This window comes from Corvus cornix, chromosome 17 (genome assembly GCF_000738735.6).
Source record: "Corvus cornix cornix isolate S_Up_H32 chromosome 17, ASM73873v5, whole genome shotgun sequence".
Lineage (NCBI taxonomy): Eukaryota > Metazoa > Chordata > Aves > Passeriformes > Corvidae > Corvus > Corvus cornix.
In genome coordinates this window covers 1,338,982-1,363,469 of record NC_046346.1, presented here as the reverse complement: position 1 = coordinate 1,363,469, position 24,488 = coordinate 1,338,982, and the positions used below count along the sequence as shown (strand labels likewise).

At 43.9% G+C, this 24,488-nt stretch overlaps 1 protein-coding gene across 6 annotated transcripts in view; it reads right to left on the bottom strand.

Moving 5' to 3' along the window:
• Positions 1-24,488, bottom strand: part of DENND1A (DENN domain containing 1A) — a 159,876-nt gene that overhangs the window by 85,734 nt on the left and 49,654 nt on the right. For 5 of the 6 annotated variants that reach the window (XM_039561625.1, XM_039561626.1, XM_039561628.1 and 2 more), the window contains exons 5-8: positions 24,138-24,257; positions 4,195-4,264; positions 3,593-3,673; positions 1,430-1,483 (exon numbers count right to left, since the gene is read on the bottom strand). In XM_039561625.1, the coding sequence (XP_039417559.1) occupies positions 1,430-1,483; positions 3,593-3,673; positions 4,195-4,264; positions 24,138-24,257 (325 nt within the window). Of the gene's footprint in view, positions 1-1,429; positions 1,484-3,592; positions 3,674-4,194; positions 4,265-22,758; positions 22,852-24,137; positions 24,258-24,488 lie in introns of those variants that run through there. The other variant, XM_039561630.1, reaches the window with a different exon arrangement.

Genomic DNA, 24,488 nt, shown 5'->3' with positions numbered 1-24,488 from the left:
TTCAGCCTCTTAACTTACCTGCACCTTCTGAAAGACAACAGCTACTACCAGGAAATTCAGTCTTGCACTGTATTTCCTGCAACCAACCTGATTTATTTCTGAAGTCACACTGCATTTACACATCCCTCACACAACTTACATCTCCTGAAGAAGGGAATGAGTTGCTGTTACAGAAAAGTGCCCGTGCTAAATGGTCTGTGACTCATTAAACACATTGATCTGACACAAAGTCAGATAATTCCAAGAGGTTTGTTAACATTCCAAACAGTGCTCTCTGCAGCTCTCCATTCATCACCACATCCAACTACGAAGTTTGGCACCACTACAACTTTTGCTAATATGGGTTTTAAATGCAATTCCTGGTAAGATGTACAGAATTTTTAATAAATCAGGTCAATTGACTAAAATACAGCAGACTTATGCCCATTTAATATCCTTGTATTATTCCCTAATATGCTCAATTCCACACAGAAGTTGGTTTAACAGACAGACAAAAACCTTTTAAGAAATTAGACAATCCTGGGATAGTGGGAGGTGTCACTGTCCATGCCAGGGGGTGGCACTGGATGGGCTTTAAGGCCCCTTCCAACCTGAATTATTCTGGGATTTTATGATTCTATGAATTAGGACAGGATTTGATGACTGGTTTAGACTCAGGGATTGATTCCTGAATTACACCCAGCGTATCATTATTTGTACAAAAATAAAGCACCTCGGAAGAAAGAGCGCATCTATTAAATTTCCTGTCAGGATATGTGTCAGTATGAAGAGTCTGCAACACAGCAAAACCAGCAACAGTGTTTTGAAAGCCAAACAAAAAGCCCCGAATGCTATCTGCTATACAAATCACCCACAAATGAGATGGAATGGCTTGATGATCCTTTTTTCTTTCATGCCATCAACTGAAGAATATGATGCTGAGACCGACTGCAAAATGCTTGGGAAAGAAAACTGAGATGTCAGGCACAGGAGTTTGGCTGAGACAGAGCAGGAGCACATTAAAGAGTATTTAAGAGAAGCAAATGCCAGCATTGTCTCCCCACAGACTTATCATCTGGCTGGAGAGCCGAGCCAGGCTGGAACACACATGACTGCAGGAGGCTTAAAAAGTCTCCCAAAAAGTGGCTCTAAAGAGCCAGGTGTGTCTGGTGTTCTCAGGAGCCGTCTAGCAAGCACAGTGTTTTCCCTGCTGTCTCAGGTCATTATTCCAGAGGGGTGGCAGTGTAGGATTAGCAGAGCTGCTGTTTTACCCACATCAATCTGTCCATCATCCTTGTCCATACAGTTCAGCTTTTAATCACACATGCAGCTCTGAATGCTCAGTATTTTACAGAATAAAACCTATTCCAAACAGAGTAATATTTGTCATCTGTGTAGCTGCTGACATTAAATGGAAACAATAAAGTGCAGGGTCCTCTCAAATACTCACATTTTCGGGTATACTGGGAAGCTCTCTGGTGTCAGGCACAGTAAAGTAAGAGTGCTACAAAAAGAGCAAATATTGATTATTTCAGTAATGTTAAAAGCAATCTAAATTTATTGCTTGGTATTAGTATCAGCAGTAACAGCAGTTGCTCAGCTAAGTAAAAATGACAGAACATTTGTTACCAACTACCAGCCTGAGTTCTCTGTCCTGGATTCCACAGGCTGGGTTCCCAGATCACAGGGGCAATAGGAAATGCAGGAAGATAGACAGTATCAAATGCTCCTGGAAAGTTATATTCCATGTTTTTGTTCTTCAGAGCTGCTGCTACAGCCAGACTCACACAGGCTGCGACAGATGCCAAGGAAACTCCAAGGCAGGCTGTAATTCAAGCCAGCTTTCCCCAGCCCACGGCAGGATGGACTTCAGGGAACAGCAGCAGGCAGGGCCTTCTCTGACTCACAGCACCAGAGAGGTTCATTCCAGCCAAGGGGGAGGTTATGGAAATGTACTGGGAAATGCTTCCTAAGGTTCAATGCCTGCTTACCTACAAAATACTGAAAAGTTTTAGGTCACTTTTATACACCCTAAAAGCACATTTTGAAATATCATATTGCTTTCATATAATTTCATAATCCATTATATTGTTCAGTGTTTTTAATTGTCTGCATTCCAGGAGCTCAGGTTCACTCCAGCTCCCAATCTGACCACAGATGACTTGAATGATCCTTGGTCAGGGCTTTGGAAAAGGAGAGAATGTGACTCGTATACAATTTATATAATTTTAAAGATTTTCACAATTTGTCTTAGGGCTACTTATTAATTACTGGCTGAAGCCTTAAAGGCTGTTCCATCCTTGGCATAGCTCCACAATTGGCACTATTCTCTTGTACACAAATCTCAGCCATCTCAGTGCTTCCTGATCAGGCTGTAACCTGAAATAGCAGGCAGGGACCACAGCCTCCACTAAATGGAGACACTAAATGAGAAACACAAGTTTTGCTTTCTGATGCATCACTGGTTTGGTTTGGTTTGGTTGCAAAGATGCAGTGCCAAGGCAGAGGAACAGCACTCAGAGCTGTATCACACAGAGGAACCTCACTCCGACCCTGCAATGGGCTCAGAAACAGACAAAATAAAATCAGAAAGACACGGTCCCTGGGCTGCTTGTTTTTATCCTTTCTTGCTCCATTGCCCATGAAATGTCTGAGACAAGGGGAGACAGGCAGCATTCCTTGGAACCACTGGCATGAAAAAGCCGGAATATCCCCACTGCCCCTGGCCTTGGGAGACAGCTCGTCCCCTGAACAGAACTGCTGCTCCTCAAGAGGGATCTTGAGGGGCTGGGGACATGTCCAGGGCCAGCTGGGACCAGCAAGGCCACACAGCTGCCCCCTGGGCACTGCCAGCCTGGCAGGGAGTGAGGGGCATGAGCTGCTTCTTGCCAGAAAGCGCTTTAGGAGGAGTAAAGGAAATGGGAGGGAGACTTCCCACGTGAACTCTCAGCTGGCAGCAGCAGCAAGGAGCATCTGCAGGGCTCACCACAGCCTGGAGCACAAGGCTGTGCTGCAAAAATGAAATTGAAGACAAAAACCCCAGAAGACTAAATTCAAAATACAATCCCATCAATTAAATCCCACATCCATACTGCCAGTGTGCTTTAATTTTAATTTTCTCACAAAATATAAAAATGAAATAAATTCTTTTTTGTGCAAGGTTTTCTGAGGAGGGGGGGAAGGAAGAGGAGAAGGAACCAGAAAATGTGATGAGCAGTTAATACTCCCAAGGCTGCTGTGACAGGTAAGTGCCTGTTTGCTTCCCAGCCTGCTCCCCCTTCAAACTGCCAGGGCCAGGAGTTGTGCAGAAGTGTGGGCAGTAAATGTCCCACTGGTGCTCCGTGACCTCCCGCAGGTCATAGAGGACATGGTGAGAGATTCCCAGGGGTAACACACACAGCCTTCCCCCAATCAAAGAAGTGCATTTCAAGGACATTTGAGGTTAGGGAAAGGGAAGCAGAGGGCCCCAATTGTGAAAGGGGAATTTCGCAGCTCCTCACAGGAAAACAACACCGGTGTACAAGCTCCAGGAGAGGATTGCTTTTGACATTCCTCTACTATGACATGGAATGAATATTAAACACCTTAGTTTACATCTTCCCCCCACACTTACCACTCCAAGATGAACAGAGGTTCCTGGCTCAGGGATGGTAAGTTTATGAAATGTTTCTAGGAGCTCACTCCTCTGACTATCCTGAAATGAGAAGGAGAATAACCAGGAATACTAAGCAGGCATTGCTGTCACCAGGTAAACTCCGAGGCAGAAGGGCAGTGTAGGCCATGGGGGTGGGTAAACATTTTGCATTCATAAGATCAGGTCTACTTTTACTGCCCATGACAAGTAAACCTGGATCAGACACCTGGCACAGACTGATGTGACTCTGCAATACGGGAACAGCAGAATTACAGGAACTGGGCTGAACACAGGGCAGGGAGTCAGGAAGCCCAGCATGGCTGACTGCAGAGACTTGTGTTGGATCCACAGCCCCAATCTTGCACTTTGTCTTTCCCAAAAAGAAAATTAAATACATATTTATTTTTCAGAGGCACTTGCCAAGCTGAGTATGATCTTTTATATCACTGCATTATACAGATTAGTAATTCACATGGTCATCTCGAATAGAAGCACGTCTTCAAACAGTTTCTTTCATCCTCTCACCCTCACTCATTTGATACTGGCATAGGAGAAGGAGGGTCAGTATTTTAGAATAATACCTGTCCTTTTGCTGAATAATCTGCCAGGACATTAAGCAGTTTATAAAAGACTTCAAACCATGGGAGGTAACTGAAAAAAAAAAAAGATAAAAGACAGTTATTTTGGTTTTGAATCCTAACACAAGAGGACTTTTAAAATTGAATAATCAGTATCTCAGTTTTTAGTTGTTTTAAAATCTCATTCCGTCACTGTACTTAGCCTGGCCCTTGCTTCAGTAAAACAGAAACTTCACCTTCAGTACATTTGCATGCAACTTCCAAAAGAGAAGAAACAAAATTAAAAGGAAAACATGCAGAAAAATCCCATCTTTTTCATTTACTTTACATCTCCATTCCATAAGGTAGGACAGCGAGGATGTTCCTTTTCACTGCAGCTTTGGTAGGATTCTGTGCCCTGTTTTCATGGCACAGTTCTTTATTTCAGTCCCTCTTCCAACACCAGTGAGGAACTTCCCTCGGCTGTGGCGAATGCAAAGCCAGTCAGTGATGCTCTTTAATCACAGCTGCTTTCTGAAGCAAATGGATTCTATTTTGATATAGTTAGACAGGATTTAAAGTTTTTATAAAATATGACTACATCCTGACAGCTGTAAGGAATGGAGTGCCCTGTGGTCCCTGGCTGTGCAGCTCTGGTGATAAATGAGGTGAGAAGCTCTCTGTGAGACAAAGTGACTGGCACTCCATCATTAGCGTTTGTTTGAAGCCTGCAAATGCTACTGTAAAATGTAAGTAGCTTATCAAAATATACTGATAAGCAACTTAACTTTTCATGTTATATGACAGCATTATCGTTTAAATTAATACACTCGAAACATCTTTACAAAGTGTGTATTCGAATAGAGCAGAAAGACAGACAATTACCACTTTAAACAGCATTTAAGTTTGGCATTATATTGTAAACAATCCAGAAGGATTAGGTAGAAGATAAGTTTCTTTCTTTCTATTTAGTTAAATAAACTTCAGGAGAGTTAAAAGCCATTACAAGAGTAACAAGAAATCCTCTCCAAACATATCTGCTAAGTAGAGATTAAGAACCTGGTAAACAAATCCGTGCAAGGCATCTATCAAAAGAGTTTGAGAAGACAGAAAAGCAGGAAGGCAGAAAGCTCGCTGGCAGTGGGAAACCAAAGCTGCTTCCAGGGAGGCACCATTAAAAGTTCTACTTAATCGTTCAGGGACTTGGCCGGAAAAATACTCTGTGAATACAGAGCTAAAATGAGAATCCTTAAAACCATTACTGTGTTTCTAATGTCTGTGTATCATGTCTTGTAAAAGAGGAAAACAAAAGCAGGTTCTCCCAGGCCTCCACCTCTTTGGGGCCCAGGGAAGCCAGAGCAGGGACCCGAGGGGGCAATGCTGAGCCCCCAAATCAGGGCAGGTCCTGGATGTCCTTTAGAGCTTCCTCATCTGTCCTGTCAGGGGCCGTGTGCTCACTGCTGAACCTCCCTGCAGCTTCCAGGGGGTTTCTTTATTACCATCACACACCCAACATGACACATCTGTAGGCTCCAGCCATGAGGATACTTCAGCCCAAACCAATTTGAAATCTTTTACTCAGCACCTAGGAAAGAGCCTCTATGACTCTAATAAAAATAGCCCAGATAATATGAGACATATTCACACAGTGTCAAACACCAGCAAACCCTCCACACAGAAAAAGATACAGCCCCACTTCTGCTACACTTGAGACTCCCTGGCTTTCCCTTCTCTTCACCAGTATCCTCTGATGAACCTATTGTCCTTTTTTTAACACTCACTCCTCCTCGTTTTCCAAATGATGGGTTAGCATCTCACCATAACTGCTTCTTTTTCTATTTTGAGAATAACTTCCCATTTTGAGGACAGTGTCACAGTTTGGAATCTGAGGAAATGAGCTGGTATCTGAAGCAGAACTCAGCACTCCACCACACATGGGGATCTATGTGGCTCTTGCTCGAGAGAGGGGCAAGACAAACTAAGACAAACCCACCACAAAATTGTATAAATTATGCAGACAATCTCACTTCAGTTTTCACCTCCCTCCATTGTCACTGCACGATCTCATCCCAAAATTTCTGGATACATTAGAAAGCTAATTTATCCTGCCATCTTCAATACTTTTACTTCATCACTTATTCCATGTGTTGACTACTCAAGAATAAAACAGTTCTGCTTTTATTAGACCAAACTGTGACCAGTTAAAGTTGAAAAAAGCCTCAAAAATCCCCCAAGAAATACAGTTATCCAAATTTGTTTCTAGATGTCTGCCAAAAGGAAAAAAGAAAAAAATGTGGATTTTTTTTCTTATAAAAGCGAATCCTCAAGGCAGCCTTTAAACACCCCTCCAAAGAAACAGAGGCTGATTTTATAACCCAAAACTTTCTGTACCGCGTGGACCTTAAGTAGCACAACTGGTAGCACTACTGAAGATTTATGGCTTATGACTTGCTCATATTTAATTTGTAACCAAACACTTCCCCTTCCTCTTAGCTACCTCAGAACTTTTGATTAACTCTTGTTTTCACAGGTCAGAGGTTAAGCAAAGGAAGGGAAGCGCTCTGCAGTGAGATTGCCCAGAGCCCGGAGAGTGGAGCAGCCCCTCCCAGCAACATCAAACCAGCCAGGGACGGCACAGCACCCAGCAGAGCTGAAGTTCAAAGACCCCAATGAGCATAAATCAGATCGAGGTTGAAGAGTAAACAAAAATAAAGGGGCAACCTGAAATTTCAGCTCTTTTTTCAGCTTTACCCCCATTTTCAGTCTCCTCACCCTGATAGAGGCAGATCTGCCACAACCCCTGAGAATGAAAGCAAAGCCTCATCAGCTGGGGCTTGTCTGAGCTGAGGGCTGGATGTAGAACTCTGCTGAGCTCTCCCTCTGATCCTGGGGTGCCTCCTGCAGTGAGAGGCACTGCCCCTGCCAGGAAAGCTGCTCCTGGCCCAGCCAGGCCTGCCCAAACTCCCTGCAGGGCTGCACAGCACCTTGGTCACCTGTCAGCATCTTCTTGGTGGCTCCTTGAAAGCACAAAACATCATTATTTACATATGTCACAGCAATCAGGGGCAGCAGAACCTTGAGACAACAGTGCTGAGCTGCTGGGGAAACACAAAGGGTTCCAAAATGTGGGGTTTAAACAGCAGTGAAAAACCAACAGCTGAGGGCCAGGCTCAGACAACAGCACAGGGAGAAAAAGGAGCAAATCAGCATAAAAAGGACCCCAGCCATGGCCGTGGGCTGGGCCAGTGCAGGTCTGGGGCTTTGTCTTCCCCAGGACATTGACTGAAACAAACACCTGAAGTTGAGCCAGGTCAAACTGCACCTGTGGATATAGAGCAGAAAGACCACAACAGCACACCAAAAATGGATGCCTCATTTTACTCTATTTCTATCCCAAGCCAGAAGATGCAACAACTCTAAGAACAGCACAGGGGAAATCTTTAAGAACATCTACACTGGCATCCAGTTGATTTCTTGATCAAGGAAAAGATGCCTTCCTCAGGAAAAAAGAGCTATTTCTTATCCAGTTCTGAAGGATTACTAATGAAGAGAGGGTTTGATAATAAACGTCCTTTCTTTGAGATGTGAAAATTCCACCATTATAATTTCTTTTGATATTTTCTGAGCACTCATTAGGATGAAGGAGAGTCATAAGTTACAGCATGTACCTCTCCAAATCCCTGCAGCTGTCCCACAGACACCATGTCCATCCAGGGGCAAGGGCAGAGCAGGGCTGGGCAAACACCAAACACAGGGTGGAACCAGGAATTTGCTTACTGTTAGAAAGGTAAATCTCCAGTGAAGTCGGCTTAAAAAAGGAGAGACTCTGCAGGGTTACTTGTAGCAGGCAACCAGGAAGGAGGACGCAATAGGAGGACAACCAACCTGGGAATGCTGAACTCATCAAACCCAACTCCCAGGGAGCACGCCAGGGTTTGGGAACTTCGTCAGCAAAAATGCTCCATGTTGCAGTGCAGCAGCAGCAAGCCCCAGTGGCAAGGGAGACCTTTTCAAATGATTTATGAAGATTTGCCAATTACCATAGCAACCATTTATAAAACTAATTTTTAACATTGCCAGCTCCAACATTCCATTTACTGGTGTGCTGACACCATGAAAAAGCCGAGCCAACACCTGTGGCAAGATACCTGTGGCACCTTTGGTTTCCTCTGAACCTGTGAAGTCCCACCTTGGTTCACACAATTCCTAGAGCACCAGAGCAGCTCCTGGGCCGTGTATAGGCTGAGCTGCACTCAGGTACAGCTCTCATTTGAAATTAACGGGACTCAGTAACTAGTCTGACATCAACACATTTCATGCAGCATCTCCTCCTAGACTGAGTTGCAAGCACACATAACTTTTACTCCTTCCATTCACACAGATCAGAAGTGGAATTTTTAACATGTATTTATTTATAACACATACTATATATATTTTGATAACAGCATAACCAACTGCCATCTCCTTTGCAAAACAGAACAGTCATTTCCATTTTGCAGATGGGCACACTTCTCTGTGGTGACAGGCTTACAAAATCTGTCTGTATTAGCCAGGATTGGTTTCAAGGAGTTCCCAAATCTTGACCTTTTTGCTCAGCACAATAATCTACAGTGACCTAGAACACAGAATACAATCATGACCTCAGTTATTATATGAACTATAGATGCATCATCACTAACTTCACTGACAAAAGTGTAAGGAAGAGGAAATTCAGGCCAAATGCTTCTTCTGCCAACACGACTCGTGCATGTGGCACTAAAACACCCAGTGCTTCAGTTCATGGACTCTGAAGAACAGATAATAACAAATAAGAATTCCCACCCAGGTCCTTGGCTGTGGCAGTGATGTCACCACGGAGCCCAGCAGGGTGACACCGTGCAACAGGAGTGACCTGTGCCACAGGGGCACCTGCACCTCTCCCTGTGTCCCCTCCACACCATCACTGTACCTAATGGCAGAACTCCAGCACAGCAAGCAGAATTGAAAATCCCAAGGAAGATTCAGCAGATTGAAAAAAGTGATGGAATTATTATTGTTATTATTATTATTATTATTATTACTACTACTGCCATTTTTCATTTCAATGTATGAAGCCAGTGAAGGCTCCTGGTGAAGAAGAACACATTTTCTGACTCACAGTGCCTGTCAATTCCTGCAGGACAAACGACAGATCCTCAGCAGGAACTCTGAAGGAGCTTTGTGGATAATCCCAACACTGTGTTTGAAAAAATGCAAGGATGGAAAACAGATCAAAAATTACTCCAGTCTCTTGGTGACTTGTTGTCTTACAACTTCTTGCATTTAAAGATAAAACTCTGCAATTCATACTTAAACCAAATATTGCTTCTTTCCATCCTCCTGTGCCTGGCAACTAATGATTCTCCCCCCAGCCAGCATTATTCCCAATCATGGAATTATGTTCTATTTTAAGTTAGTAATAGTTCTAATGATGAACTAAGTTATGTTTGCCAAGCCACAATGCTCCTCAGGGGTTCTATGCAAACATGATTTTAAATAGCAAAAACACATTATCAGAACACCTTTTCCTCCCCTTCATTAAAAGTATTAATTTCCCTTTTTAATTATTTCTAATTTCACCTTAATTTTTTACCAGTTAAGATAAAGTAAAATAACATTAAGCTACAAATTTTTAAATCCCTTTTCTCTGCTCAAGAGAGGGATGACTCTCCACATGCTATAATTTTCCTTACAGGAATACACTATCAAATTTTTTCCCCACCTTCCTTTCCTTCCGTCACCCAGTGTTTCCAGCATCTTTACAAAATACATTTGAAAGAACCACGGCATCACCAGACTCACTTGGGAATTTCCATAGGCTAAATTCCCAGTTCAGCCATTTCTCTGTTCCAGTGTCTTCCCTACACATCATGGACCTCAGTGCCTTGTTATTCTCTGCTCTAGACTCAGTCTATTGACACCTTCTCACACTTACCAGCTTAAAGCACAGACACCCCAAATCTCCATAGCAACCCCTGTGCATGTGGATGAGATGCAGCCTTACCTTCCACGGGAGCAGCCAACAGCCTAATTTGAACATCAGCTTTTTATTTATTTATTTCAGTTTTGCCTGATTCAGATCTGCCCCACTGTAAGTGCCCCTGCCAGTGCACAAAGCCAGCTGCACGCTTGCCTCTCCTTGCTCCCACAGGATTTCTTCTCTTCCTGCATTTTCCCCAATTTTGTAATAAACTTCTCTTTGATTATTACCCATGAGTGATCCTTCCACGACTCAGCTGGAAGTTATGCAGCTTAAGCATGACTCATGTACATATTTTAGAAGTACTAAACCCCACAGAACTGGATCTCATCTTATGGAGCATCTTAACAAATAATTGTCAATAGCAAGTGCTTACATTGCTGACTTGCCATTGTGTATTAACAACAAAAGTCAATTACAACATCCCCTTTCCTGTTTTCCTGCACAGTGTGACCATGTCTGAGCAGTTACAGCAAGTCTCCCTCGCACAAAGCCTCCCAAGTTCCCTAAATGCCAGCACTGAGCCCGGTCCTTCCCAAAGAGCTCCTGTGGCCCTGGAGCTGCAGCTCACAAAGGAGCTCAAGGGAGCTGAATGCCCCCAGAACAACACAGAGCCAGAAAACTGCAACAAAGAGATTTATGATGTAACAATTTTACATTTTAGTCAAGCTAAGAAGTGCCAGGAAAGCTCGAGATGCCCGTTCCGAGGGGCTTTTGTTCATGCACTGCCATTTAATTGGGACATGGCAACGGGAACTGCAGGCTGAGTGGGACAAAGCTGTCACCATTCCCCAGGCTCTTTGTGGTCACTCTAAAACCTTGGGGGGAAAAAGAGGCAAGTGCAGCTGCACTGTGGAATTTCTGTAAATAGAAGGAATTCAGAGGAGTTTAGCATGACAGTGTGTGGCATCGTGCAGCACCCACAGCCACCTCCCAGCCTCTCATGGAGAGGGGACAAAACAACTTCATTTTACAGTCTGAAAAATAAACTGTTTTTTCATGGAAAACGTGGCTTGGACTTTCACTGGAAAACATTTCATCCAAAACCAATAGGTTTTAGGAGCCTGGAGTACTACAGATCACCCTGGGAAGCAGGATTCCCACATCTACTGGCTCCCAGCGCCAGAACCACCACCCTCTGCTCCATACAAGGGACTGGATGTTCAGACACAAACACAGCATGGCTTAGAATGTGCAAAATTTGAAGTACCTTCCATAGTCAAGCTTTCTCCTTGTAAATTACCAACCACTCTTAAATTTTAGAAAGCTTTCTGGATATTATGATGGACTACTTTGTGTTCAATTTATTTCAGAAGTATCTTTGTGGCCTGGTCTGTTGTTGGGAATGTCTGTTTTCCCTCTGGCAGATCATTCACAATCATGAGGTGTCTCATTCCTTTTCAGAAGAGAAACTTGTAGATCTTTGGAGTTTTTTAGTTTAAGATCAACAAGAATCTTCTCAAGCATGTTTGAGAGCAAAGGACTGAAGGAGTGACAGGAAATAAAGGTACATAAAGAAAAATATTTGTTTGCATTTACAGCACACACTGACAATTATGTCTGTATGCTCTTACTAAACTCACGGGCAAAGGATATCCCAAAAAACCCACTGGGTGAGAAGATGGGCATGCTGAAGGGCTTGACACTTCCTTGGAGTAAAAAAGTCAACAATTACGTTCCCTCTAACACCGACAGAAACACATTGACCAATGGTTTTACTCAGCTAGGGTAAAATGCTCTAAAAAACAAATATGAAGAGGGTAGAGAACAGCCTTAAACGGAGAAAAGTTACAGATGATACTGGCTCTAAATTATCTGGACTTAAAAAAAATTGGTTATAAAGGAGTTAGAGCAGTTTGGCACATGAAGCTGGATTTTAAAAAGCAGGATGCACTAGACAGCATGAGAGCCTCAAGATCCCCGCCAAAGTGACAATACAGAGAGAGGATTCCAAAGGCTTAGCTTGTCAAGGAATCTCTCTTCTCAAACCACGTTTAAAAGCACACATGAAAGTGCTGGAAGAGAGAATTCTAGATGTGGCAGACAATCAGAGATCCCACTAGGTTTGAGACATCTGGCATCAGTTGAAATCCATCACATTTCATTTGGGGATCAAAGCCTGCTGTTAAGTCTATCACAGGTTGAAATAGTAGATCCTGAACAGCCTTTTCATCCCAATGCAAATTAACCCTTTTTCCTTGACCAGAGAAACAGCTCCTTTTCATTACTGACTCCAATCATATGTGCTTGTCAAGCTATGCCCTCTAGTACTAAGTTTCAGCTGAAACTTCAGTAGCATTATGAACTTTTTATTATAAATCAAAAGTGCTCCCTCCCAGCCACCAGGCCCCATGCTCTGGCACGTGCTGCAGTGAGCTCCAAAGCCACTCTGGGACAGAGTTTGTGTCACCATCTGTAACGCAGATAAATTCCGGAAGGGAAGAAAAATTTTACACACCTCTGTGCTCAAGAGCCCCACTGCACAGCAGCCAGCTGCGCTCATCTGCTAAAGGGATTTGCCACACACTGAAAAGTCAAAGCTGAGCATCAGGTGTGTATTTGTGATACCTGTGTATGAGCTCTGAGACACGATGGTGAGTCCTCGCATTTTGGTAAATTAACTACAGAGAACATCGGGAACATAGGGAATGAGTATATTTCAGTATCAGAGGAGAAATCAATTACGTGTACCCCTCTTCTGCATTCCCCAAACCCACTTGTGTTCCCTACTGGCAAGAAACAAAGCTAAGTGAAGCAAGAGGTTTTACAGTTCCTTCACAGGGAGGGAGCTTCAGCTTCATCAGAGTGAAGAAATATTCACATGCTCAGAGGGAGTACACACAGCTCCTAACAATAACCAAAGTTGGTAGGAAGTCATAAAAGTTAAACCCAAGCAGAGCTGAAAGAGCCAAGTGAAAAATTCATGATTATGTCAGCGCTGTGGTACTTGCAACTGATAATTTGAGAATGCAAGGGACTGGGCTAGGCACATAAAGATCACTTTACTTACAGCAAACAAGTACTTGCAGAGCAAGATGTCAATAGGAAGGTTATAAAGATCAAGTCAGGGTCTGATATTTGAATGCTGATTGTTTATGTTTATGGTTTAGGATTCACAGCAAACATTCAGATGTAAGAGTAAGCACACAAAATGATAGTACTGACTCTTCACCTGCAGAAACACCACTGATGAACCTATCCACAGAATTCCTGAAAATGTATGACACATAAATTAACAGAAAAGTCTTTCTGGCCCATTTCCTGGCCAGCGAGCCCGATTTTTATTTATGAGACTTCTTGTCTAACCATCAGCTTAAGCAAATGATTAAAACAGGAAATTGCCCACAATCATTTTATTCTCTGAATACTAAGATTCTAAAACACACTGAGGAAAGCTACTGCAGGTAATGCTCGCTCAGCATGGAGGAAGATCTGTCCCTTATCAAGCACGTTCATAAACAGCCAGAGTTACAAATGAGGGGTTTTATTTGGGCTCCCTGCACAGCCCAGGGAACTCTGTCTCTAAGAAGCCACACAAAGCCTCTCTCCCGTGATTACAGAGTGCCTGGATCACGGTTCCTATTGGAACAATGTGCACAAGTTACTCCAGCAGCTTTTCTCAGCAGTTCCACCTCTCGAGCAGCCCCAGCGTCTCCAATTACTTCTGCATAACCCGAGGGCTCTGCCACAGCTCCAGGTTTGAAGAAGGAAGTTGCCATGTAATCTCATTGGGAATGTTGTACACATCTGTCAGCAGGGACAGGATGCTCTCGCTCCTGACAGATGCATTTGTAAGCCTTCAGACAGCAACCCAAAAGTGATCCATTTGTGGAAGAGAGGATCTATCCATCTTGTACTTTAACTACTTCCTCCCTGCTTTTTTGATGCTAGGGAGGGGGTTTTCCCCAAGGTGATGCACTAATTCAGTTTGTATTAGCTCTAAGATGAAGTTTCCAAGCCAGTCAGCCAGGGCCAAAGGTAATAAAAAGTGACATGATTTAATTACTTCTGTTACAGTTGTTCAGCAACGAAAGAAGGCGCGACACGAAGGCCTAATTAATTAAGTAAAATTGGTTTCTGGTCAGAAGGCAAGACCAGGGAAGTAGCTGGACTGACTGTAGTACTCTCAGCTTTATCCAATTCCACCAGTAGTGATACATTACTAACACTTGGCATTTTAAAAGTGTTTTGACTTGCAGTCAAGATTAAAGCTTCAACAAAATCTGCAAAAAACTTCCTTTGACATACCTTCACTGTTCTTCACATTTACTACAAGTAAGTCAGTTAAATTAGTATTGCCCTGGATTGGCAATGTAGAGGGAAGAGAAGAAGAAAGCAGGGGTGTTTGTTTTTAGGGATCCTGGGTCTCAGGTCTCTCAGGCCTGTAGCCGCCATGAATGTGAATCCACTCAGGAGCCTTCTCCAGTTCAACTGATTTCTCATTTTCCTGTAAGTATTATGACCAACAAGATCACTAAGAGTCTGTGCACGATATACTGCCACCATTGGAAAAAAATATGAATCCTTTTGTACCCCAAAGCATTCCCAGGAGAAGGTGGCAAACTGCACTGAAGGTGGAAAAGCCTGCAGGGCCAGGACTGCTGGAATGCGTGGAACTGCACAAGTAAGTTCACAAATTTCTTCAAGGATATGGACTTTAAAGACACAGAGGACTAGAAGCATTCGAGATCACTGTAATGGAAGCAATAATTCTGCTTGTCCAGAACTGGGAGAGCTGATGAACAGCCCAGCTCCGGAAGCAGCTCCCTCTGGAAAGCATGGCTGCAGGTCTGGGAGCTCGGAACATCCCTGACAGTGCAAGGCCCCAAACCTGTTGCTGCATGCCCTGGAGCGTTTCCATACTCACCTTGCTTGCCCTGCCTGCCCCAGGATCCCAGTCTCCCGCTGGCTCTGGGCCCCACGGGAGGGTTTGGCCCTGGCAGTGTGTGCAAAGGGAGTGTGAGGAAGCTGAGGCTGCGAGCACCGCAGCCCCGGCTCAGGACCAACAGAGAGCAGGGAAAAGCAAGAATGGAACACACTCCGAGTTTAACTGCAACACACATTTCCCTGGGACACAGCTTGAACTCGAGAGCTCCAAGGTTTCTCCTTTTGCACCAGCACTGTGGAACAAACCCCCGTGGCCACGCGGCAGCAGCGCCCATCAGTGCAGGTTCCAGAGTGAGATTTGGAAGCATTTGCACAATTATGCTGCTCATAATTCAAACTCTGTTTTGTGTCTGTCGTTATAGGTCATTGTTGGCCAGATGGAAAATATTAAGGAAAAAGGATTGCAACTAAATCAATCGGCTGTAGAGTGCTGCCAAAAGGCCCCAGGCTAACTACAAGCAGATTTGCAGGCAGGCTCTGCTCCGGCACAAGGCGGGATCTGGCACATCCTCTGCCCTGCCTAACAGCAGGAGGGCACGGGGCCAGCTGAGAGTGGCTACTGTGCCAAACAGACTGTGCAGGGCTTGCTGCTTGAATGCTTCCACAGAAAGGCAGAATCGATGGGCTCTCTGTAAACAACTCCCTGTACTTCTGGCTGCTACTAACTCACAAGTGGGATAACTTTATCCCACTACAACATTAATGCAAGTACACAGCTCAGCCTTGGTACCAAAATCAACGTGGAAATAAATAAACACCAGTGTTAAAGGACAACACTTCAACTTTCAACTAAGAATAATGATGTGTGCATGCACATACATGGTGGAACACAAAATCAGCGTCTTTACTCCAATGCCAAGCACTGCGTGGGCATTCTTTGCAACCTGTGATTTACAAGTAGGGAAAGAGACTGAAGTTTGACTATTGAAAATATGAATTTTAGTATTTATTTCTAATATCAATAATTCCCAGGACGTACCATTTCTTTTTGTACAGCTCATGGCTGCACTTACCAATGAGCAGGTCCAGCTTACCTAGGAAGTTCTGCAGGAAAAAACATCTTCCTAATACCACCCAAGTAACCTCTTATGCACTCAGCATCTGAGTGCAGCCAGCCATGCCTGCAGATAAAACTTCAAACTCGCTAGATGGACATAAATAACTTCTGTCTCTAGTGGACAGTAAGAGAAAAAAAAGATAGAAACAGGGGAGCTTCTGATTCAAACATCATCACCAGCTGATCACACAGAGTAAAGCTTCTGCAGCAAAGACTTCACATCCCCTACTCCAGCCATAAGGCATTGTTAGCTTATTTAAATTACTATTATCTTACTTAAAGATACTTGAGCAAGAGAAGACACTAGGCCTTACAGACTTTCTGAAAGAAACTTCTAGAGTCTACAAAATGCTTAATGGCAGAGAGGAAAATGGAAGACAATAAATGAGCAGATGTAATACAAAATTCTATTCTTCTTTTCCTGGAACAGTAGTTTGAAATAGCTCATCTCTATCTTGCAAAACTTGTAAGTACAATAATGGAAAAACCACAGGAAATTTGGGAGAGCTATACTGGAGACAGTGTATCAGGAAGAAGAAACACAAAGCAGATAGCTAATTTTAATTGATGTCAAGCTCCCTCTTCACTAGGTTCATCACTTTTCCATATATATTCTGACAAGCAACTGAAAATAAGAGCCAGTGTCTGTTTAAGCAAATCAGCAGGGGTAAAAAGCCTAAACTTTTGAGATGTAAACTGTTTTATAAACATGTCAAGTTAAGGCAGAATGCCTGCAGCACCCGGAGCCCCTCTGGCCCTGCACACGCACTCGGGGCGTTCGCACATTTTCCGAGCCACTTCAGCTCAATTTCCTGTCACCCAGCACAGAGAGCCGCCCTGGTTTGCTACAGTTACAGCTTGTAACAAACTCCAGTTCCTGTGAAAGAAGGTCAGGCTGCAGCTCCGAGTCCTGCCTGCCCTCTCCTCTTTTCTCTGTAAGGCCCGTGCAAAGGAACTGAGGAATCTCTGCTCTCCGGCTCTCACTGACAGTCAGCGCAAGTGCTGAAGCCACTGCTAACAAAATAATAATGAAAAAAAATCTATGAAGGCATCAGAGTCTCAACAGCAACATTTTTATTAGGTACAATTCTGTTGTAGCATTGAATCAGAGATCCAATTGCCCATGATTTATACATGTATTTTGTGGCCTTTGCCATGTCTAACAGAAGCAGTTTGCCATTTGCTTTCATCTCCCAAGCATTTTAAGTAGAACAGGGATTCCAGGGTCGATACACCTCAAGGACCAAACAGACTGTCCAAAAAATGTTCCAAGCATTTCCAACCATTACCAAACATCTTCTGCAAGGCTTCAAAGTATCATATAGATACGTATGGAAGCAAAACATTGATTTCACTTATTACCATTTTATTCAACATACAACTATAGTAAATCCTCAGAAAATAAAGACAGGACTTTTTTCCTACATAATTAACCAGCAACATTTTTTGTGTCTACACAGAAATCCAACAGCAAGAAGTGGAAGGAAAGAAACCAAGGTAAAGGGATTTAAATGGAGAGAAAGAGATGGAGGGGTTTTTTTGTTTGGGTTTTTTTTTGAGGCTGTGTCTGCCCAAGGGGTTATATACAGTCACTGCTTGCAGCTTTGACTTGTAATTACAACTTTAAACTAGCAAAAGAAATTCTTCCTCTGTTGTAGGACAGCCCAGTTTCATTATCAGTTCTCTTTCTTTCTTTTCAAAAATGTGTATTATATGTAAAATTCTTTTAAATAGTAATTATAAATTTAAATTATATAAATGAATAAAATTATTGATTTCACACAGACTGCACTGAATTAAGTGAAGCCTTACCAAGAAAAAGCACCCAAAACCTCAGCCTGCCAGAACAAAAGTACTCCAAGGGCACTCATGGCTTCTGTCACTAACGGAACCCAGCAGTCCCGGCTCCTCCTTGTTCTCTGTGCTGGGTCCCTTCCCCATCTTCCAATTCATTCCAAAAAGAGCAGTGTAACTACCTTCTCACCAAGCCCCAAACAGTGCTCCTATTCATTTACTTCATGTATGCAAAGGAAAAACACAAAGCATGAAGCCACTGTAAATCAGGTAAGAATCTTTAGTTAACAAGAAGAATGCAAAGGCTCAGCCTTCCCACGTATCAGATTGCTACTAAATACAGTAAAATCCTTGTTGTTAATGTCAGGGTCTGTACACTGCACAGAGGAACATTCCTATTAACACCAGTTCAAAGAATGCATCACAAATCTGTGCTTTTTCCTGTTCCAAACTTTCATCCAGACCCAGTAAGGATGGGACATCCTTCCTTATTCACCCGTAAATCCTCCTTCTCAAACAACAGCTACAGAACATTCTAGAACAACAACAAAATATATCCAACTTTCCAATTTAAGTATTTAATAATTTTCACAGGTTATTAAAGAATTTCTATACGTCCAAGCTTTTGTTGAGCTGAATGACTCCAACCTGGCTCACTAACATGAACAAAGTGTTCCTGGTACATGCACAAAGGCAGCCAAGTCACCTCTGGAGAAGTGGGTGAAATCCAGTGAAATCCCCATTATTTCAGCTGCTCAGGAAATACTTCAGTAGAAGTCCAGTCTGAGGCTACAAACACCAGCACAAGGATTCAAAGATGATGATAAAGACTAAGAAAAGGGCAAGAATCCTATTTCTCCAGTGGAAGAGGATGGAAACAAGGGGGAAGCAGATTCCCGTTTCTTTTGCCCTCTTCCTCTCCATTTCTGGAAAACAGCAGTCAGTACTGGTCAGTGTCGCCTTGTCCTTGGGAGAAACCAGGTTCACTCCTCCCCTTTGCACCCACTATTCCATTCCTTAAAAAAATCCCACAGGAGATATTCCAACAGACAGATCAGCCTTACATTGTGTACACGTATAGGAAATCAAGCCTTTTAAAAGCACCTGAATCTAAACTCTAATATTTGGGTGTTTTAACAGTGCAGATTGTTCAAAGAATGTTGAACCTGTGGGATCTCACATCACAGTTGAGACACAGCAGAAAGTGTCATGGTAAATAAATGAACTCACTGATGGGGTGGTGAAAAGTACGATTTAAGGCAGGTGAGCCTTTGTGCAGCCAAATACTGAATCCCACCACAGAATCAGCTGAAGACGCACAGAATCCAACAAGTGGAAAAACTTGTAAAGAAATGAGTGCACATAAAAGAGGTTTTGCAAATTTAACCCTTTCATAGTGTGATAATGAGGTTTTTCAAAGTGCAATACAGCCCCATTTTACGATAATGTCCAAATTCTAAAATCAAAATGCATTCTCTCCCCACAGCGTCAATATTTTTCTGTGGCTTTTGGCCAAATCAATGAAAAGGGAAAATTCTAGAAGACAACAGGACAATTACTATAAAACAAGCCCCACCACAAACACTCGATCTCCTCCCCCAGAGGCTGTGGGGCTGAGCCCTCTCCCCCAGCAGGTCCTGGTGGGGCTGTGGGGCTGGACTGTCCCCAGCAGGTCCCGGCGGGGCAGGGTGGGCACTGCCCAGGGCTCCGGGCAGGGCAGAGCAGCCCCGGGCACTGTCTGTCTGTCCCATGGCTCAGGGCCCTGCCAGTTGGCATGCCTGGGCCAGGAAGCTGTCAGTTCCAATCAGGGCCCGGCCCTGCAGCCCTATTAAAGAAGTCTTGCTGGTTTAGGGGCGGCCACTGTTTCCAAAGCATGGGAAAAAAAAAAAAAAAAGGAAAAAAAAGAAAAAAAAGGGAAAAAAAAAAAAGGAAAAAAAGGGCTCTGCTTTCCTTAGATTTGAGCTGGCAACTTTCACTGACTGGAGTTTTCAAGGAGCTATGAATGAGCCTAACAAAGGAGTTCTGTGGCCAGTTTCTGGCTGAAATCCATGTCAACAGTTTTTAAGGTCACAGGTCACAGTAACTAACATTTATTCCCAGCAGACCCCGCTCTAAACACAAGCTGTAAGTAGTACAAATTTGGAATTTTTCTGTAATCCCTTGAGATATTCCTGATCCTTCCACATGTTTCTGCTCAATTAAAAACAATTCTCACTTTGCACCACAAGAGAGGCCCCTGCTCAGAAATCTTATTCTGTCCTAAGAATAAATGGACAAAGACTGCAATCAAAGGGAAGGAAAGGGGGGAGGAGAGGAACTCACAACAAATCACACCAAAAACCTCAAATAACTCCATACAGAATCACATTCAGTTAGTTACATTTTCTGCCATCTGTCACAAACTATTATGGATTCATTTCTTTTTATCTTAGAAAAAGAGTGGTGCAGAGCTCAGCTATTTTGGCCAAGAGGGATTTCCACACAAATGTTTCTGCATTTCACTACAAAAGAATGATTTCAGTTTGGGTACAAAACCTGAATATCCACCAAAACCATCAAATTCAGTAAAACTGAAACCAGAGTTGCACATGGGACCTTTGCAAACCAGTAACTGCCCAGGAAGTTTGTGAACCAAAGCAAAACTACAGAAACTTGGGTTTGCTTCTGTTTTCTTTTTAAATAAAAGACCAGAGCTCTTCACTAAATCCAGAACTATCTACACTGTTCTCCCTCAAAAGCCCATGTGAAATCTGATGCCAAATTAGAGTGAAACAATAAAAATTCAGCCTCTTAATGTATATCCATTAGGATTTATCCCATTGTATCTGAAATCCTGAAATCCTTAAATAAAGTCTTAGAAAGAAAAGATATTTGGGTGTGAAATTCCCAAATTAGAACGCAGAATTTGATGACTGGACATCAGCTCTTACTGTACTGTAAAGAAAGCACACTTTAAGTTTTAATACCATATTGCATTGCAAAAGGTAGTCTGGAATTCCAATTTCCCTGGGAGATGTGGGTGTGTGCCACAAGAACCTCCAGGTCTGTCCCTCACCTGGGCTCACCCCCAATCCCAGTGGGGTCTGTCCCTCACCTGGGCTCACCCCCAGCCCCCGCGGGGTCTGTCCCTCACCTGGGCTCACCCCCAATCCCAGTGGGGTCTGTCCCTCACCTGGGCTCACCCCAATCCCGGCGGGGTCTGTCCCTCACCTGGGCTCACCCCCAATCCCGGCGGGGTCTGTCCCTCACCTGGGCTCACCCCCAATCCCGGTGGGGTCTGTCCCTCACCTGGGCTCACCCCAATCCCGGTGGGGTCTGTCCCTCACCTGGGCTCACCCCAATCCCGGTGGGGTCTGTCCCTCACCTGGGCTCACCCCAATCCCGGTGGGGTCTGTCCCTCACCTGGGCTCACCCCCAGCCCCCGCGGGGTCTGTCCCTCACCTGGGCTCACCCCAATCCCGGCGGGGTCTGTCCCTCACCTGGGCTCACCCCAATCCCGGTGGGGTCTGTCCCTCACCTGGGCTCACCCGCAGCCCCCGCGGGGTCTCTCCCTCACCTGGGCCGTACCTGCGCCCCCGCGCGCCCTCTGCTGGCGCCGCCGCCGCAGCGCAGCCGCTCAGGGTCACCGCAGCCGGGCCCCGCAGCTTCACCGCGAGCCACAAAATCGGGGCAGGGAAGGGGAACCCGAAGAAGAGAGGCAGGTTCGACATTGAATAGAGTAGCTCTACATTAAAGACATCCACAGAATGCCCGGAAAAGCAGGTTTCAAAGTTACCAGAGAGTTCATCAATCTGTGTGAGCTACAACAGCAGGAAAAACACTATGGTAACTATCTAAAAAGCAGATTTCTAAATAGTATTGGTTAAAACAGCCAAAGCAGTTCCCTGCCAAATGGAATTGCCTCTCTGCTGGCCATAGGGTAACCCCACTGCTACTGAACTCCAAGAGGCGCCTTGCTGTGCTCTGCATCCACAGGGAAAAGCCTCTGAGCCACTTCAAAGCTCGAGTCCAGACCCTGACCCTGACTTCTGGCCCTCGAGTACTGGGTCAGCTTCCAACTTTGCTTTCAGAATGCTGCAGAAATTTTTTAAAGCACTCTCTGAGAGAAAACAATTTCCTTTTTCTGCTGTTCTTCTTCAATAACTAATCTAAACATGTGATGATTTTCTACCTCCAAACCATTTTACCATGGCCAGACCTAGAAAATCCCTGATAAGCATGTGAATATCATCTCTAGTAATAAACACCATCACTTAGTTCTTATATTGTTGCTGAGCATAGCAAGGAATATTTGAAGCTTGCTGCCATCCAATCTGTAATTTAAAAACAATTAAACATTCTTTTCATCCCCATTTGGTTTTACTTATCGTTCTCACATTCTTCAGCATGTTTTTCCCCATCCATTTACCATGCACCATCCTTTAGTACATAAAGGACACTGAGAAGATTCACATCAATAATGGGAGCTCTAGTCCTGGGAACAGAGGAAGTGATTTCACGTATTGCTGATTTACACTCTTTATTATCCTCTAAAACTTGCATAAACTTGCATTAATTATGAACTTTCTTTTTCTCATCAGTGCACAGGAGAAAGAAGCAACAGGGAGGAAGTGAAGAGCCCCAATTCATCCACTGTGGTTGGTTTTTTTTTTGGTTATGAGTTGAAGCAGAAGGCATTTAACTACAACAGAACTCCTCCATTTCTTCTTGGCACTCACTCAACATAAGGGAGCTGACAGCAAAGAACTCTTATCCAGGAGGGATCAAGAAGAGACCCAGACTATTCCTCATTCAGATTTTCTTTTTAAAACTGTGTTTCTCCTTTAATTCGACATTAATCAGGCGAAGTTACCTTCTGTAAGCAGACACTGCCCACATGAGACTCAGGGAATCAGCACCCGACTGTACAGGGGAGCAGCCCTGTGGGAAGAGCTGGGAAACACCTTCCTGCCTGCAGGATACAGTCCATGCTGCTGGACTTCCAGAGCTAATAATAGCTGAAGTGTCTGCCACAGAAAAGACAGAATGAAAGAAGACACTGAGCAAACACTTGTCACTCTGCCTCTCACTCAATTAATTAGGAATTTGGGTAGATTTCACAACAATTTTTCCAAATATTAAGCTCCCATTCCATGGCATTGCTGTGTGCAGCCCCCTGCAAGGAGAGGTGACCTTGTACTTTGCAATGTCCCCCTGGAATGCTTCAGAGGGGGCACATTCAGTTAGACACACCCAGGGTCCCTCTCTGAGGTGCCCCCACAGAGGACAAAGACAAGTTCCCCTGTTCTCACCCTGGTTGTGTCCAGTGCAAAGCCAGCCAGGGATGGCCCTGACACACGTCTCCAGCTGCTCACAGAGCAGTGTCCTCATTTGTGACGCTTCAGCCCCAACTGTGCTGTCACCTCCCTGGCTGTCCCCAGTTACCTCTGGGCTGGCTTTACCTGGGCTGGCTTTACTTGGGCCACTGCTCCTAAACTTCCAATTCCTCATGAACACGCAGAAGGCAGAAAGTAGAAGACAGGCAATTCTTAAATTTGTTCAAAACAAGACAGACCAGATGCCACATGAAAATCTTCAGTCCATGGAAGTTCTTAATGGAACTGAAACACTGGTAGACATCAAAACTGATTTTACTGGCATCATTTCTTGCAGCAAATATAAAAAAAAATTCTGGACTGTATTCCAACATGGCTGTGGGAGGTTATCAAAAACTACTCTGATAGAGCCTCTTGGCCCATTTTCTGTGAAATGCATAGTTCCAGCTTCCACTGACAGTCTTTATTATGCCAAACTTCACAAAACCCTCAACAGGACAGAGGAAAGCTCACACATACAAACTTTGGGGCTGTGGAGAGCATCAGTGACATTTCTCAGTTACCAACAGATGCTTTGTTAATAAAACTTGCATATACAAATGTCCACAAAATGTCTTAACAAGATCAGTTGTGACAGCTAAAGATAACAGCTGCCATCATGCTATGTCATATCAAGTTACTGCAAATAGACTTTTTTTACCATGTTGTTAACTCCAGAACGTTGACTACAAACAAATACAGTTATCTACAGAGGAACTCCAAGTGCAAGGGATTTTGCACCACTTGTGCAGAAGAGCAGTGACTTTGAGGACCAGATAGGGAAATAATTCTGAACAGCTGGAAATGGTAATTGCAGTGTAACTGCAAAGTCAAACACTGCTCCTGCAGTCAGCCAGAAGCCAAACCACAGACCTACCTTAAGATACAGAAGCAGCTCTTGGCCCCTGAAGATAAGCGACAGAATCCAAACCTCTGCTTGCTGTCAATGTCTGTGAGCACAAACGTGAAGTTCTGCCCAACTTGGTTAACGGCATGGCTGGAAACAGAGCAAGAGAGAAAAATTACTGCTGAGCTAACTCTGTGTCAAGTATCACATGCAAGTCATTGAACCTATAACATTTCCTCTTTCAGCAGAGTTTTTTTGAGAAATTAACTAAAAAGTATGCACCCTCCAGAACCTTACATATGCTTGATGAGGGAGGAGTGGGGGGTTTGTGGGGGTTTTTTCCCATTTTTTAAGCGTGGGAGGATACTAAAAATGAGTTTG